The sequence below is a fragment of the Biomphalaria glabrata genome, chromosome 1 (assembly GCF_947242115.1).
Source record: "Biomphalaria glabrata chromosome 1, xgBioGlab47.1, whole genome shotgun sequence".
In the NCBI taxonomy this organism is placed as follows: Eukaryota; Metazoa; Mollusca; class Gastropoda; family Planorbidae; genus Biomphalaria; species Biomphalaria glabrata.
Genome location: NC_074711.1, coordinates 12,353,896 through 12,371,838, shown reverse-complemented (window position 1 = coordinate 12,371,838; position 17,943 = coordinate 12,353,896). Strand labels below are relative to the sequence as shown.

Genomic DNA, 17,943 nt, shown 5'->3' with positions numbered 1-17,943 from the left:
GTTCATTACCGCGTTACCAACTAATAGCGGGTAAAGACTTCAAAGCTGAAAATGACTTCAAAGAAATGAAGTGTACAGAAAAATAAAACGTCTATTGAAAGCAGGTGAAATGCTCCATTTCATCATGTATAGAGCTGTACAAGATTGAAAAAAAAATGGGTGGTGAGGGCGTCACATTGGTGACTACGGTGTTGCCAGTGGTAAGAATGCTTTAAGTTTTCTTGCAATAATTTAAAAAAAAAGAGGGGGGGGGGTCAAATGGTATCATGACTTTTATTTTCCTTTATTTGTTTGTTGCAAGTTAAAAAGCAAAATCATCTGTTCCTACACTTTTTCTTTCGCTGTTTTCTTTCAGAATAAGGAACGAATCAAAGGAATCACATAGACTTTGTTTATGTACTTGATCGAGGATTAAAGTATGGATGGTCATTTCAAACACCAAGCTGAAGAATCATTAATCTCGGCCAATCGAACCACGCTGTCTGGCAACTATTACACAGACGATGGTGAAGAATCATATTCAGGTTGCATCTAAACTAGATGTTATCTGGGCTAGGAGGTTTCTATTACTATCTCATCCTGTTGTGTCACAGAGGTCCTTGAGTTTAAGACCCGCTCTCCTTACATTGACAGGAAAATGTTTCACAACTTTTCTCAGCCACGTGACTTAAAAATTCGGCAATCCCCGAAAAATACTATGGCCTAAATAGTTTGTTAACACATGTCGTAGGTGTGTATGTGTGAATATATAATTCCGATACGCCTGAGAAAAAGCCGTATTTTAGTTCCGCTTCTGATATAATTCTTTTCATAAACGCCAAATAGTAGAGAAGACTAAGAAAGGCAGTGTATTCCAGGCTAGGAATCTAGGTAAAGATTCGACAGTAATTCCATAAGGCATCGTGTGTCTAAGTACATTTCCAAACAGCATCTGCTTAAAAGCATAGACACTTTGTCAACTTTGTCGACTCAATCAATTTGTTCAACATCTCAGAAAATCATTTTGCTTTTATTGAAAGCATCAATCCTATGGTAAAAAAAAAAGTAATTAAGACCTTACATAAAAGGAATAGTCCATAATAAACATTCTCAAGGGGAGTACCGGGTTGGTTGTAAAATTAGACTAGGCCAAACAAATTCACAGAGAAACTGAGAGGGAGAGAAAAATTCAGAGATAAACTGAGAGAACCGGGGGGGGGGGGGGGGGGCACGAAGAAATAGGAGCGAAACCGGGACGTAGATTCTAACTCAGCAGTATCTCATAATATTATTCATCACCCGCGTTCACTTCCGGTGCACCATGTGGCAACACGTGTTTACCGTTTCACTGCTGCAAGGGATGTCCGCAGAAGTTAAAATTCCTATTGTCTCACAAACCAATGTGTCGAAGATATGCCAACTATAATATAAAAATTTAATTTTTTTAAAGAGCTATGGATGCGAAAATGTCTATCATTAGAATTTGTTCCCTCCTACCGATGCAACTCGGATAGTAAAACTTCCAAGCCTCAAAAGAGCTACCAATCAATGTAGGCCTAGGCTCCTCAAAAACAAAGTGATGTCTATAAGAAAGCAAATTTAGGACTCCAGATGTGTGTTCACTTTCGTACACTGCAGACTCAATATTTGTAAGCTTTTCCCTTTGTAACGTTTAATTAGGTCGCAATGTTTCAGTTCAATTTAGCGTCCTTGACCTTGATCGTGAAACTCTCCAATCTGAAGAAACAAGTCGTGACATATTAGGTCATAACTTTTCAAGACAAAGACGACTTTTTGTATTAGTTCATCATTCCCGCAAACATAGATTGCGGGTGCACTGAAAGACTGCATTTTTGTGCCTCTCAGTAAATCAATCTATTCCCCCGCCCCCTTTTTTTTAATTGTGCGTTGATCAGCAAAAAATGATATATCAACATTGATTTGGCATTCCTACAGAAATAAAGATAATTATGGCAGGGGATGAAAGCGTCGTGGTTCGCACTTGGGACCAGTCTTACGATTATCTCAAGCACATACCAAAACGGCCGGGAAATCCTCTCTACTCTAGCAGTATCATGAGTATGCCGTGAGGGAACAGAGCTTCAGGAACACTAGGTTTCTTTTGAACAGTCTTGAATAAACGAAGGAGATAGAAAATGTGTCATCTCTCTGTTATTGATGAGCGAGTTTGGATAATATGCAGTAAACAACAAGAGTAAAAGCCAGACATATTCACACTTCAGCCAAATGCCTACCGGACGGAGGACACGACCTCAAAAGGGAGGACGTCTGGTAACCCTAATTACAAGTATACTAGTTTGTGGTAGTGGACACACCAGGCCTAATTAGACTTTATTCTAGATGTACTTCATCAAGCTTTAACACATTTTATACACTAAAGAGGATTGTGAAAAAAAAAAACGAAGAGGGGAAGAGAGAGGTGTCACAATTAAGGGAATGTTTTTCAAATTATGCGTGACATGTAAACTGTGTGGCTGGAGTACAGAAATAGCCATACCATTACCTTTTTGTCTATTTATCTACTGCAACCCAAAACCATGTCCCACAAGAATGCAACAAAAAAATCTAGGCGTATTAGTTTAACCAAGCTATTGTTAGTCAATCTATGTACCGCTTTCTATGAAAAGTAGTGCTAGAATAGAAGTTTGCATTTCAAAGCATTACTTTGTTTATATTCGTTTAGGAACACAGTCATAGTAAATTATTTTCCCTTACACACCGTGTGATCTATGGGAAAGACGATGTTATGGTCATCTGTTTTCTATGGCCAACAAGGAACAGGGTGTCACGTGGCCAGCACAACGACCAACCACCTTTACTTTCCCTAACTCAAGTCAGGTACCCATTAAAGTCGGATGGACTCAGGGGCGCCTACAAATCCCGAAATTCAAACTCCCAGTTTTCATTGAGATTCAAACCCAGCACCCAAGGTTCGGAAGCCGAGCGCTTAACTACTCAGCCACCGCACCCCCTCCCCCTTTTCCAAACACATTCATACACAAACAAATGTTTAGGTTCATACATTGAATATGTGATGACACGACGCGTAGAAGTTTGGGTTAATTGGGTTTTTCCGTAGTGACGTGAGGAGAAATTAAAAAGTAAGAACGGAAATAGGGTAGTAACGGACAGGAAGGACGCCACCAAGTTAGCAACGACAGAGGACTGTGCCCTTTTCTTATGCATTCAAGTGTTTGAGGTTTATCAGCTGTGATTGATTCAATTTATCTTCTCTGTTTAATATGTTGTTGTGTCTCCTACGATCTCGCATGCAACATCAACATTCATAGATCTACTTATCAACACACAGACCATCAACAATTTAGCACTTATATAAAAACCAAGAGAAATATAGAATTCTATTCTTATAGTCCCTATATTATTTATATACATGTTAAGCGGAGATCACAAACATTACTTGCACCTGTTGAGGTATGAATATAGCCGCATAATACATTTTACAACTATATAATGATATACAATGAAACGCATTTGCAGCTTGTTTTTTTTTCCCCATCGGATGCAGCTTGTTTTTTTTTCCCCATCGGCTGCAGCTTGTTTTTCCCTATCGGCGCAATCATAAACTACAAAAACACGAAACTAAACTTCATTTATGTTGTTGAATTAAGAAAAAAATGTGTCAAAAACAAATGCAGGTAAAATGTTATATTAAATAAAAAGTACATACCTCATAAGACCATGTGCACTGTATTTCTGCAAATTTACGGACACATCTTCCTATTTCCACATCTTCATGGGTTGTGTACAGATTACGTAAGCAGTAGCTTATGTGTGGTGCCATCCTTCTCAAAGTTTCTCTACTAAAGATCATTCCAGGTCCACCCATACAAAAGTTTTCATCAGCTGATAATGCCAGTTTTCCCAGCTCATCAGCTTTGCCAGTGCCAGCCTGGCCAATAAATAATGCCTGGGAACTGTTGATGCCTCGCAAGAACTCATCCAGCCTGTCTCCTTTAATGAACACATCATCGTCTGCTCTCATAAACCACTCATACTTATCTAAAAAATGATCATACATGTATTTCAACATCATAAACGATTTCTTCTGAGGTGGATAGTGGTCATCCACACCAGTCAAAGCCACAACAGGTACACCGTAACTGGAGGTGGAGCCTTCGCTGGAGAAAAACATCACTTTACCATTGATGTTACTAGCCCAAGTTCTATGGGAGGCAAGTCCACGGTTGTCAATAAACTTTTTCGCAGTCATAATTCCAACAAAAATAAAATTATCTTTATCCTTTTCAGCTAGGCTTTCAGACATCTCCACTGGTTCTTCAAGGGTTTCTGCTGTGGCAGAGCCTATGCGAATTTCCTTGCAGCAGGAGCCTTGTGTTCCACATCTGGAAAACACCCCTACTTTACACCAATTGACCAACAAGATACCACAAAGAAATCCCAAGAGGCCGATTAGAATAGTGGAAGTACATCCTTTAATCCCACTTGGACTGAATTTTCTAGGGGATGAATGCTGACGAACTGCTACTCCATTAGATTGATTTTTATTAGGCATTTTAATCTAAGCTATTTTTTTTAAGCCTACAAAGATGATATCACAACTGCAGTTGTTTACCAGAGAATGTGCAATACTGTTTTAATGACAGTTGGCACTCAATATCCTTATATTCAATGATAAACTGAGTAATGTCTTGATAGACACAAATGTGGTGGGTCCAAGGCATTGCTGTCAAATATCATGAGCATCATTTTCTTGATTTAACATCACTCTGGGCATGTACTTGTAAAAGGGAAATAGTGTTACAAGACAATGTGAGAGTCATTGCAGTATCACAAACCTGAAAAAAATATATTTATGCTCGGTTAAGTTTTAAAAAATTTCATGTAAGGATACATTTTATACATATCTCTAATATACTTAACAAATAAAATTCATTAGTATTATCAATAACAAAAATATCAATATTAAAGAAACTTTCACTGGAGAGGATATCAAAAGAAAAGAATGGTTTTAACATTTAGGGTTTTGAAACTTTTTAATATCTATTTCAAACAATTCAGACAAATTGAAACTAATTTAGAAAAAAAATAAAATATAATTCAAACATCTTTTTGCTTACAACATAGGCTTTAACCATCTTTTTTGTTTACAATACAGGCACTCATATTGGTGCACACTTCGTCAAAAAAAAAAATTTTTTTTTTATTATACAAACATACATTTGTTGATAGTATGCATTTAACTTAATAACCAAACCCACACATTTTATAATTAACACTAATAAAGAATGGAAACAATTTTCATGCAAAAATTACTAATATATTAAAGATTATGTGGTATTATATTTTCTTTATATAATCAAGGTATATGTACTGAATAATGAAAAATAAATGTAGTTACATTAGATCACTTCATCTCATCAGCAAAAAAAAAAAGCATAAAAAAATGGAACTACAGAGTAATGTGTGAGAAAGTCAGTTGTGCTTCTGCCTCCTTAGTCACACAATGTGGATCATGAGCCATGAAACAAAGTAATGCCAACAAGCTCACATGACCTTTGATATTTTTGACATGCATGTAACCCATTGTTGTCAACAGATTTCTTTACCTCAAAGGATTACCACTAATGTTATTTTAAAGCTATCAATTAGTCTAGCCATAGTAACAGGGGAGTTTGGATTTAAAAAAAAAAAAAAACATAAAAGATAAATAGGTATTAAATGTAGACAATTACTTGCTTGGTTACAAAAAAAAAAAAAAAAAAAAAAAAAAGAGATTAAAATTACAATACAAAGTTATTCTCTACTTTCTATGATATGAAATTGTAAAACTCTTTATATACTATATTATCCCCATCCAGATCTTTGTAATTAAGTATAGTGTATTGTGTGTAACTAATTTCGATGTATTTCCTTAGCATATCAATGCATCTTGAATCAATGCTACCTCAAGATACACACCTAGTAGCAGAGTTTTTATTGAAGTAATTGTGCACTAAGAAAGCAATACTGCATACATCCTATTTAGTTATCACAACACAGTTATCAATTCATTTTATCTCTATAGCCATGTGTTTTGTGTGTGTACTATTTAAAAGTATTACTACTCTTTCAGTTGTGTTCAAAAAATAACATTGTCATCTATGAAGTTAGTGCTAAAATAATGGATGAAATTATGAACCACTTTAGCATGACATTGTACTCTCAAACTAGCTATTTTGTATCTATAGTATAGCATCTATACTACAAAGTTATATATATATATTCAATATATATGCCAAAGTAAATAAGCACATTTATAAGTAAACCAAAGTGAGGGAATTTTATTTTGACTCTTTCAGTGCAAATTATTTTGATCGAAAAAAATGGAGTTTACTGGGATGAACAAAATTAGCAAGGGGTAGTGTTACTAAAAATGATGTAAATTTTGTATTTTATGCTAAAATCATATAAAACATATATATGACTTAATTTTAAAGGAAAATGAATTGGCTACAAAAGTGTATGAAAAAAAGAAGAAAAAAAAATTATAAATTTAAAAAATACTTATTTTAATTAGTTTAAAGCATGGAAAAACAATATCTCTATTTATTATAATATATATAAAAAATTAAAAAATTGATCTACTGAAAGATTTAACCTTAGTATTCTACTTTTAATCCATAAATATTGACAAATCACAAACCTAAACACTATTTGTCACTTTAAATTTAATAAAAGATGAAAAAAATGCATTAAGAATTTGAATTATTTAAATACTTCAGGTCCTTTGATATACAATAATAAGCAGAACCACTAACACAGTGTTGTCATTAAAAAATTTTTTTTAATGTCTTAGTCCCCCTTCCTATCTACAACCAAAACAAAGAACAACCACTCTCGCATGCAGAAAATAAAAAATAAAGAGAGAAATAAAAAGTTGAACATTATAAAGATACTGAAATGCGCTGAGAGTAACACCACACTCACCAGCCCTAGCAAAGTTACTCACTTAGAATAATGCTGCACTGTAAGAATTAAAATTATAAACAGTTTTTATTTAGAAAAAGGTTCAATTATTTATGTATAGTTATGCATATGTTTTAATTTCAATGAATCCTAATGTCAAGAAGTTGTGAAAACAAATTTTTGTGTGTTTAGCAGACCTGCCTACCAAAAAAAGTCCAAATGCGTAACGCTGATGTTCAAAATGCGTATTTTGGCACCAGAATGCGTAACACTTACGCGATCCACTATTTTGTCATATATATATATATATATATATATATATTAATATATATATATATATATATATAATATTAGATCTAGATGTCATGATTAGATCTACAATCTAAATCTAGATCAATACGACAATAGAGATGATATCTAGCCTAGATCTGGATCTGTCTATATAATGAATATAATCTACTCTAGATCTGGGCTCAAGAGTGTTACCGATGCCGTGGATCCGCTACAAACGTAGGTCTACTCCAAACTTTCGTAGGCCTACCTTCATTCTTGATCTATTCTATACTAAGACTAAGAATCTAGTCTAGATCTAGACTAGATGGTAGTAGATGTTATCGATCTAGATCTAGTCAATCTAAATCATACTGCAACTAAATTGGATCTAGATTGTAGAGTATAGTAATGACTAATGTTGAGAATCATGACATAACGTAATGACTAGCTGCTAGTTAGACTCTAGCTAGATCTATTCTTGTATAACAAGTTATCTAGATTCTAGATCTAGAATCCAGATCTAGATCTAGACAAGATATCTACAATGTCACTCAATGTGTTTTGAATGGATAGCACTTCGATATTTTTTTCTATACAAATGAATATGGGAATCAGGGATTCAACATAATTAATTTCTAAAAAAAAAAAGTACGTTGGTGTATCAGCTAACTGACGGTACCAACCTGCCACTCCCTCACTCTCGCTTTCTTCATTTCTAGACTAAATCTAATTGCTATTAAGAACCAATCAACGTATCAACGTATAGATCTGGACACAATGTGTTCCCCCACCTTTTCTTCCACCCCCCACCCCCCAACAGAACGGCTTAGCGTGACCTCCGTGACCGCTCGTAAGGTAGTCAAGAGAGGAAAAAAAAAGGATACGAAATGCGTAACGCGACGGGTTAAATGCGTATTTGCGTACTGACGGTCATTTTTGGGAGATTTTGCGTAACGAATACGCATTTTGCGTAACGGTAGGCAGGTCTGGTTTAGTAATTTTATTTTTGGGAAACGTCTTCTCTCATATCGTTGATATTCAAGACAATTTTGGACAGAGGCAAAAAGACACAGTGAGGAAGAAACAGTAGAGTAGACACAAATCGGAACATGATCACAACAGGGAAGAGTGTGAGCACTAATATTTATGTAGAGAGTGAAATGTGAACACGCTCGGTAAGACAAATAAGTTTGTTTTTATTAAAATGCTAGCAAACTGATAAAACGCTGATAATTAACAATGAGTTTTATTTAAATATTTAGTACTTTTAGTAAGTTGTTAGTAATGTATTCATTTTATTGACAGCAAGGTCAGTGATGGGTCGTTTATAGAATTTGAAAATAAATGATGGTCAGTGTCATGTGATGATCAGTGGCAGTAGACTATAAACCACAGATAATGTGATTAATGTTTAGATGAATAGTCTCAGTGCTGAGATCTAGTTCTGTTGCGATGTTGGGCATCAGTGATCTATGCAGAGCTAGAATCAGCACATGTTGTCATCTGTGACCAAGTATATTTGTTGATAAATTTATTTATAATTAATAGATCTAATCATTATTATTATAAATTATTAGATTTAGATCTCAGTGGCATTTTTATGTCTCGAGAGACAATCTTTTCCATTTGCAACTTCTCGTGTGACTAGAGAGGCCAATCCTTGATACACAGATGCTATCAAATCTGTAAGCACCAGGTACTGTCACATCAGCAATCCAGGACCCTTCATTTATGCATGTTCTCCATGTGAATTTATCCAATGCATCTTTTTCCCATCTGTTAGAGTTGATTTTTAAGACCTTCATGTCATGTTTGCATACATCAGTATACCTTAAAAGTGAACAACCAGCATCTCTCCTGCTTGGGAGTTGACCTTGTGATTGTGGCATTCTGTGAATATGAAAATAGCTTTTTTCCTACCAAAAGTAGGTTGACCATGTTTCACTAACGTATAGCAGAGTGACACTGCACCTCAAGTAAGCATTAATGGCCAACCACTAGAAATTGTTGATCACTTTTGTTACCTTGGCTCCATCATATCCAACAACACTCTACTGGATAAAGACATAAACAACAGGATAGCCAAGGCAATGGCCACCATGTCACGGTTGCAGAAAAGAGTCCGGGACAACATATTGCTGAATAGCAGTACTAAAGCCCTAGTCTACCGGACCTGTGTGTTGAGCACCTTGCTGTACGGAAGTGAAACATGGTCAACCTACTCATGGCAAGAAAAAAAGCTGAATGTCTTCCACCTCCGATGCCTAAGGCGGATCTTTAAAATAAGGTGGCAAGATAAGATAACCAATGAGGAAGTGCTACAAAGTGCAGGATGCCAGGACATCCGCTCTGTTATCAGCAGCAGACGGCTTGGCTGGCTTGGCCACGTTCGTAGAATGCCAGTAGGTTGACTTCCACAGGACATCCTGTATGGCGATCTAATAGAAGGCAGGAGAGCCGTTGGTCGCCCACTTTTACATAATATGGATGTATGCAAACGTGACATGAAGCTCTTCAAAATCGACACTGGCAACTGGGAAGAGGTGGCACTTGACAGATCCACATGGAGAGAGAGCATAAAGGAAGGGTCAGGGATTGCAGATGTCATACACAACAGAAGCAGAAAGGGTGAAAATGCAACAGCGCCTGGTGATTATATATGCCCAACCTGCGATCACAGCTGTGTATCAAGGATTGGCCTCTTTAGTCACACAAGAAGTTGCAAAGGGAAAAGATCGTCTCTTGAGACGTAAAATGCCACAGAGAGATTACTTAGTATCATCTTACTTAGTATAATATAGATCTAGACCTAGACTCTAGATAGATCTATCATTATTATCTACTTACTATTAAACTAGTTACCAGATATATATATATATATATATATCTAGATTTACTTATCTATCTAATCTAACTTAACTAATCTAGTATAGATGGTATATAGATATAGATATCTAGATCTAAGATCTAATCTAAGATCTAGTCATTCTAATTCTAGAATTTCAATTTACTTTTGTCACTTTACGTTTTTAGTTATAAATTTAGCGCATTAGTCTAGAGTCTAGATTATCATTCCATTATTAATCATTATAGTTTATAGAAGTATCAAAATCTTCTTTAGTTTAAGGAGAATAAGGATGACTACTTATATTTGTACCCCTAACCTGAATTTGTTATTATATTTAAGGTCAAAGAGGTCATGTGTTTTCATTTAATTCAGACAAATTTGACCCACATTAAATTTGATTCCGGACACCATAATTTATTCAGACAGTCTCTCATATTTAGGCATCAATAAACTCAGATTTTAATTCTATATTAACATTAACTAAATTTTAAGATCTCCAGGCATAGCCCCTCACATGAAATCATTAACATGTTTTCAAATTATGCATAAATAGGAACAAAAAAAATAAAAATATAAACACACTTTTTCTACCAAAATTAGGTCACTGGGATAGTGACTTCTACACAGACTTATTTTATGTTTGCATGATTAGATGTGTGTTGAATGTTTGTGTTTTTTTTTTATTCATTTAATAAATTTCTAATACAGACGATTTTTTGTAGTATAGTACAGGTTAGGATAGCCATTCTTGCCTAAATAGCTGTAACATAATAGTAATAGTAACATAATAAATGGAGTTCCTAATATGTCTTCCCTCTTAAACACTAGTTTGTTATTTGTGTAACACGAATATTCTACATGGTGTCAGAATAAAACTTGAAAAGCTGTCCAGACAAAGGTTTTTATTAATCTAATAATGGCTTCTTTTTATTTTGAGCAACCAATCTTGAATTGGAATGCTAAAGATCTGTATCAAGAGTTTTTAAGGTTTCAACAGCAGGTGAGCTTTTGTTTCAAAGGACCGTTAGCTGGTGCCGATAGTAAACAAAAAGCCGGATGGCTGGGAATGTGGATAGGTCAACAAGGCCGTGAAGTTTACAAAACTCTAAATATTACTGATAGTGAAGAGGGAGATCCGCAATTTCTATTAAAGAAAATAGAAGACTACATAAGGCCAAGACAAAATAAAAGAGTGTCTAGATTTAGAGCACATCAGAGAAAGCAGGTAGAAGGAGAAAGTTTTGATAACTTTGTTAAAGACCTAAAGCTTCTCATTATGGACTGTGAGTATGACAACCCAGACGATATGCTTATTGATTTGATCATTAGTGGAGTCATACACGAAAAGGTACAATTAAGACTTCTTGATCAGGGACAGAAGTTGACCCTTAGCAAGGCAATAGAAATTGGACAACAATATGAGATGTCGCAAAGCCAAGTGAAAATGTTTAGGGGCCAAGAAGTTCTAGCGATCAAGAGAGGGTCACACAATGTACTAAAGCAGAAGTCTAAAGATAACTCAGATAAATTATGTAGTAAATGCGGCAAGAACCACGAAAAGGGAAAATGTCCAGCAATAGGAACCACATGCAATTTCTGCAAGAAGAAAAACCACTGGTTTCAAATGTGCAGAAAAAGACGCAACGTCAATCTAGTAGAAGATGACAGTCACAGTGATGAAAATATTATACCTGTTAGCACTGCAAGTAGCCAGTATAGAAAGGGTAATATTGAGAACATCAATGTCGTCGAAGACAAGTGGACTGTAAAACTAGTCGTGCATGGCAAGACATTAATTTTTCGTATCGACACTGGTGCAAGATGTAACATTCTTGTCAAGTCAGAGTTTGAAAAGCTCAAAGACAAAGTAAAACTTGCTTATTCAGCAAAGTCGCTCAAGTCTTACTCTAATCATGTTATTAAGACTTTAGGAGCAGTAGTGCTACCTTTGAAAAATAATATCCAAGAGGTGAAAGCAAGGTTTGAGGTAGTAGACATTAGCCAAGAGAACATTTTGAGTGGTGACACAGCAGAATGTTTAGGACTACTACAACGGATAGACAGCATAGAATCCAAGGCAGAAGACGAGTTACAAAGAGAATTTCCTGAAATGCTGAAAACAACTGGAACACTGCCAGGAGAATACAAGATTCAGTTACAGGAAAATGCTAAAGGAGTTATCCATCCACCACGTCGCTTAGCAGCATCGCTACGCAATAAAGTTGAAGAAAAACTTAAAGAAATGCAAGCTGATGGATTTATTACTCCAGTACATGAACCTACTGAATGGGTTAGCTCCATGGTTGTTTCGTTCAGGAATGACAAAGTGAGAATATGTATTGATCCAAAAGATCTCAATAAAGCAATCAGACGGGAACATCACCCGATGAAAACTATTGAAGATGTGATCACTAATATTCCAGATTCGAATATATTCTCAGTTCTCGATGCCAAGTCAGGGTTTATGCAAATAAAGCTTGAAAGAGAATCTTCATTTCTCACAACTTTCAACACACCTCTGGGAAGATATAGATGGTTACGATTACCTTTTGGTATCAAATCAGCGCCAGAAATTTACCAAAGAATTATGGATGAAATGCTTCAAGGAATTGAAGGAGCATATGTCATCATAGACGACATTCTAGTAGCTGGTAGAGATGTTGAACATCATGATCACATTTTGAAACAAGTCATGCAAAGAGCAACGGAGTACAATCTAAAGCTGAACTATGACAAGTGCAAGATAAGGCAAAACAGAGTACCTTATATGGGCCATATCTTGTCAGAGAAAGGTTTAGAACCAGATCCAGCAAAGATAAAGGCAATTATTGACATGCCAGCTCCTCAAGACAAAGATGGAATCAGAAGATTTCTAGGTTTAATTCAGTACCTAGCAAAATTTATTCCTTATCTAAGTCAAGCAGATGCTCCAATACGAAAGCTTCTAAAAGATGATATAGAATTTCAATGGAATCATGAACAAAACAAGAGTTTCAAAGAATTGAAACATCTTTGTACAAACCCTCCAGTTTTAGCATATTATGATGTCAACAAGAACGTAGAGATAGAATGTGATGCAAGTAAAGATGGACTGGGAGCAGTATTACTCCAGGAAGGTCGTATAATTGCATACGCATCAAGAGCTCTCACAGATATAGAAACAAGATATGCTCAAATTGAGAAGGAAATGCTCTCAATTGTGTATAGTACAAGCAAATTTCACTGCTACATATTTGGTAAAGAAGTAACAGTTTATAATGATCACAAACCTCTGGAGCAAATCTTCAAGAAACCTCTATTGTCAGCACCAATGAGAATACAGAAGATGCTAATAAGACTGCAGTGGTATGATCTGAAAGTCTGTTACAGAAAAGGCAAGGAAATGTTTATCTCCGATACACTTTCTCGTGCACATCTACCAAATACTGATACACAGACATGTGAATTTACAGATGATTCAGTGCATATGATCTCTGTAAGTGATTCGAAATACAATGAAATTAAAGACTGTACAAGCAAGGAACTTTCAATGCTTCTGGAAGTAATTATGACTGGTTGGCCAGACACAAGAAGCGAGACTCCAATTGAAGTCAGGCCGTATTGGGATTCAAGAGACCAGTTATCAACTTCGGATGGTATTATATACAAAGGTCTGAGAATAGTCATGCCACCAAGCTTACGTAAATACATGCTAAATCTGATTCACAAGTCTCACTTAGGAATAGTCAAGTGTAAGCAGAGAGCCAGAGAAGTCATGTATTGGCCAGGCATGAATGCAGACATTGAAGTGACAGTTAGGGATTGTAGCAAGTGTGCTGAACAACAGAATCAAAATGTGTCAGAACCGCTAATACCTACCAAGACACCAGATCTCAAGGTGGTGAAGAAACACTTTGACTCCGAGAAACAGTCTGAGAAACATTGTTATGATAAGAGGAAAGGAGTTAAGAGTCATAATCCACTACAAAACGGAACGGCAGTCAGAATGCAACTTAATTCTGAGTGGAAACCAGGAACAGTAGTTTCGAAGCATTCTAAGCCTAGATCGTATAATGTCAAAAGTGGAAATAAGGTCTACAGAAGAAACAGAATACACATCAGAAAGTCTTCTGAGAAAGCAAACAGATTTGACAATATTTATGACTTTCCAGATGACATCTCAGAACAACCAGAACCACTAAATCTAGAGAGTCCAAGATTACAAACTACACTAGATTTTGAGCCGCCACTACACACTGCTTCTTCTAACACCTCTAGACCAAATGAACCTTATGTAACACGCTCAGGCAGAATAGTTAACAAACCCAAGAGACTTGATTTGTGATGAACTGATTAGACTTTTTAGTTGACTAGTTTGTTAGTTATTCTGATAAATAGATTTTCTAAATTAAAGAAGAGAGATGTAACATAATAGTAATATATGTACATTTGCACACTAGCGCGTCAGTGCAACACCGCTTGTGTTTACATAATAAATGGAGTTCCTAATATGTCTTCCCTCTTAAACACTAGTTTGTTATTTGTGTAACACGAATATTCTACAATAGCTGAATCCTCTATATTTTCTCTCTATATAAATCTAGATCTATCTAGTAGGTCTAGATCTGGGCATTTAAGTCATTCAATATATCAAGCTCACTCCAAACATTTGCCCATTTATTCTCTATAAAAAAACAACAAACAAACAAATATAATATTTATTTATATAAGATCATTAACACTGATGTCCAAAACTTTATCTGAAATAAATTTTGGTAAGAAAATCGTAATTTAATACAAACACCCTTTTAATTTTCTTTTGTATGGAATCAAAAAACTTGGCTTATGAATCAAATAAATCAGCTCCAAAAACAGAATAAATATTGCCTGGCTCATTAGCAATGGCTTACCCAACCAAAAAATATAGTCTTAACCCTAGGAAGAGGTAAAGTCATCCAGGTAACATAAGAAAAAACAACAACCTGACTTACACATTTGAAATTCTTTTTTCTTACATAAAAAGACAACTAAATGGAAGGAAATTGTGTCCGAATCATTGGAAAATGGGCAAGCACATTATACAGCACACTAGTTTCATATTAAATATTGAAATAAAGATTTAATGACCACAAAAACAGAGAGTGTCCGAATTCATGTAATGTCCGGATTAAATAAACTACTCTAGTATTTTTCTATAATCTACTAACTAGACTTTAGAACTATTTTTTACTAGACTTATAATATGTCACTATGACTATCATTGACTATGACGACTATGTCATTAATAGTCTGATGAGAATTGAAGTATATAGACATAGTGATAGAATCATAGACTACATCTACATTACTTAGTATAAAGTATAATAAACTATTATAAACTAAGACTAAGTAACATGACAATGACATGATACACTCAGTAACACTGTACTGTGATACTGATTATAGACTGATATTATTGTTTGATTAGAATATTAGATAGAGACAGACACTGAGACAGCTCACAGAGCCGACAGAGGAGAGGGTCTACTTACTATCCTTTATAAATAGTCAATACGACAATAGACTTAGAAGAAAAAGATAATCATACTATAATCATAGTGATAGAATCATAGACTACGTCTACATTAGTTTAGTATTAGACATTAGTTTCTAATGTATAAAGTATAATAAACTTGATAAAAACTATAAACTAAGACATCTAAGTCTAAGACTAAGTAACATGACAATGACATGATTATACACTATCAATAAAAAAAAATAATAATCATACACTCATCACTCTGTAACACTGTACCTGTGCTACTGAAGCCTACTGTACTGTTACTAACTTACTGTGAAACTCTGATACTGATTATTTGATTATTATTTTTATAGACCGATATTATCATATTATTGATTAGATAGAGATTAGTTATTAAGTTAGAGTATCATATAGGCGAGTAAATATAAAATTAAGTTTATTAAGTAAATATAGAGTCAATAGAGACAGACACTGAGACGTCTGAGAGTGTACTGAGACAATCACTGACTCAGCCGTCTCAGCTCAGGCTCAGTCACAGTGACAGAGGAGAGGGCGAGGGTCTAATATACTTTTTATAAATAGTCAACAGACTTAGAAGAAAGAGATAATCTAGATTAAATGTAAAATTAATATAGATCTACCTACCTATAGACTAGAATCTCAGATCTAGATCAAATTGTAATATATAAATATAGATATAGATAGTATACATTCCATCTTTCCACGACAGCATTCACTGCACTAGATCTATCAAACTCATATAATATGGACCTATATAGATAGATCTAAATCATCACCTCACCAAAAAAGTTAAATATAGTGTGTACCAATCTTGCCAACTCGAAGCGCCCAAAAATGCTATAAAATGTCGACTAGACAGGTCAAAGTCATACGCGTGAGGTGCCTGATGACTAGAAACAACACATCAATAACACAAATACACTGAACAGTTATGTGATAAAATAAAACTATAAATCAATCTTCATTTGAGAAATAATGGACAACAATAAACCTCCAAAAAAAAAAAAACAACAACAACAACAACAGAAGTCATATGTCTCACTTTCAGAAGTCACCCAGCAAAATGTATCTACTCAGCCTCAATGAATGGACACCACCTTAACGTGGAATACGAATTCACATATCTGGAAGCACAGTAGACCTATCAAATAATAATAATAATCTTTATTGTCCGTATGGAAATTTGTCTTACAATTTGTGCATTACACAAAACAAATGACGCATCCGGACACAACAGAATGAGACAACATATGATCCGGAAGCTAAAAGTCGAGACAAGCGAAACCTGCCCTTGTGGAGCATCACCAGAGAATGCAGACCATGTCCTTTTAAGCTGCATACTATGTCAAAAGGCCAGAACAAGACTCTAGCCCCAAAAACCCTCCTATATTGAGAATGTCCTAAGGCAGGGGTGGGCAACCTTTTTGGATCGAGGGCCGCATTTCTTTAAATTTGGGAATGGCGGGCCGCATATGTATATACAACTTAGAAAGATACTCTAGCTAACTTTTAATTCATAGTTACACTGTATTATATTCACGTTTCTTTTTTTCCACACTTCACGTTAAGGACTTACAAGAAGAGGTAGCAATTTCTGAAATCAATTAATAATTTTTTTTATTGCTGTTGTCTTTTTATATTACAATAACTAATATACACTAATATACAGTTGTACTTAATGTGCAGTATTTTACTTTTACACTCGTGCATAATGTTCCGGAACTGTGGAACTAGCTTACTAGTTGTTACCCTTGTGACTGCTGTCAAATTACAGTCAGTCAAAATCGACCAGTAATTATACTTGTTTAGTTTCCCCCCACCCAATATATAATGCTTGTTCACTGGATGAGACAATATATGTTCCGGAAGTTAAATTTCGGGACGAGCGAAACTTGCCCTTTTGGTGCATCACCAGAGAATGCTGACCATGTCCTTCAATGGTGCATACTAAATCAGAGACCCGAACAGGACTCTGACCCCAAAGCCCTCCTATAGAACCAAAACTATTCGGAGAACTGCCTGATATGAAAAACATTGCGCGGTTCATCTTAAATACTGTTCTGAACCCTCCAACATGTAAAATGAGAACAAAGAAGAAGAAGAACAGATGAATGTGTACTCAAATAGTGTGAACAGCAGCACATTTTTTAAAGTGTTGACATACAGCTTCTGGCACTCATAAGACTCCTGTGGAAGTACTGACTGGAAATTCTCTTTGCTCGGAGTTATGTCCTCTGGAGCTAAATCAGCTTCTGCGCTAAATGGTGAGCTAATGGTATTGGAAACCGGTTCTTGCTTTTATAAATTGCAAAATTAAGGGATCTAAATAAGTGTTGTACTTTTAATAATTTCACTAGAAATAATTTCACCTTTC

The 17,943-nt window shown here is 35.3% G+C and overlaps 1 protein-coding gene across 2 annotated transcripts in view; it reads right to left on the bottom strand.

Moving 5' to 3' along the window:
* Positions 1-16,350, bottom strand: part of LOC106073757 (chondroitin sulfate synthase 1-like) — a 35,142-nt gene extending 18,792 nt beyond the window's left edge. Inside the window, exons 1-3 of one of the 2 annotated variants that reach the window (XM_056022466.1) lie at positions 16,194-16,350; positions 6,949-6,986; positions 3,689-4,817 (exon numbers count right to left, since the gene is read on the bottom strand). In XM_056022466.1, coding sequence (XP_055878441.1) covers positions 3,689-4,534 — 846 coding nt within the window. In that variant the 5' untranslated portion in view covers positions 4,535-4,817; positions 6,949-6,986; positions 16,194-16,350. The remainder of the gene's footprint in view (positions 1-3,688; positions 4,818-6,948; positions 6,987-16,193) is intronic. The other variant, XM_056022458.1, reaches the window with a different exon arrangement.
* Positions 16,351-17,943: the final 1,593 nt, after the last annotated feature.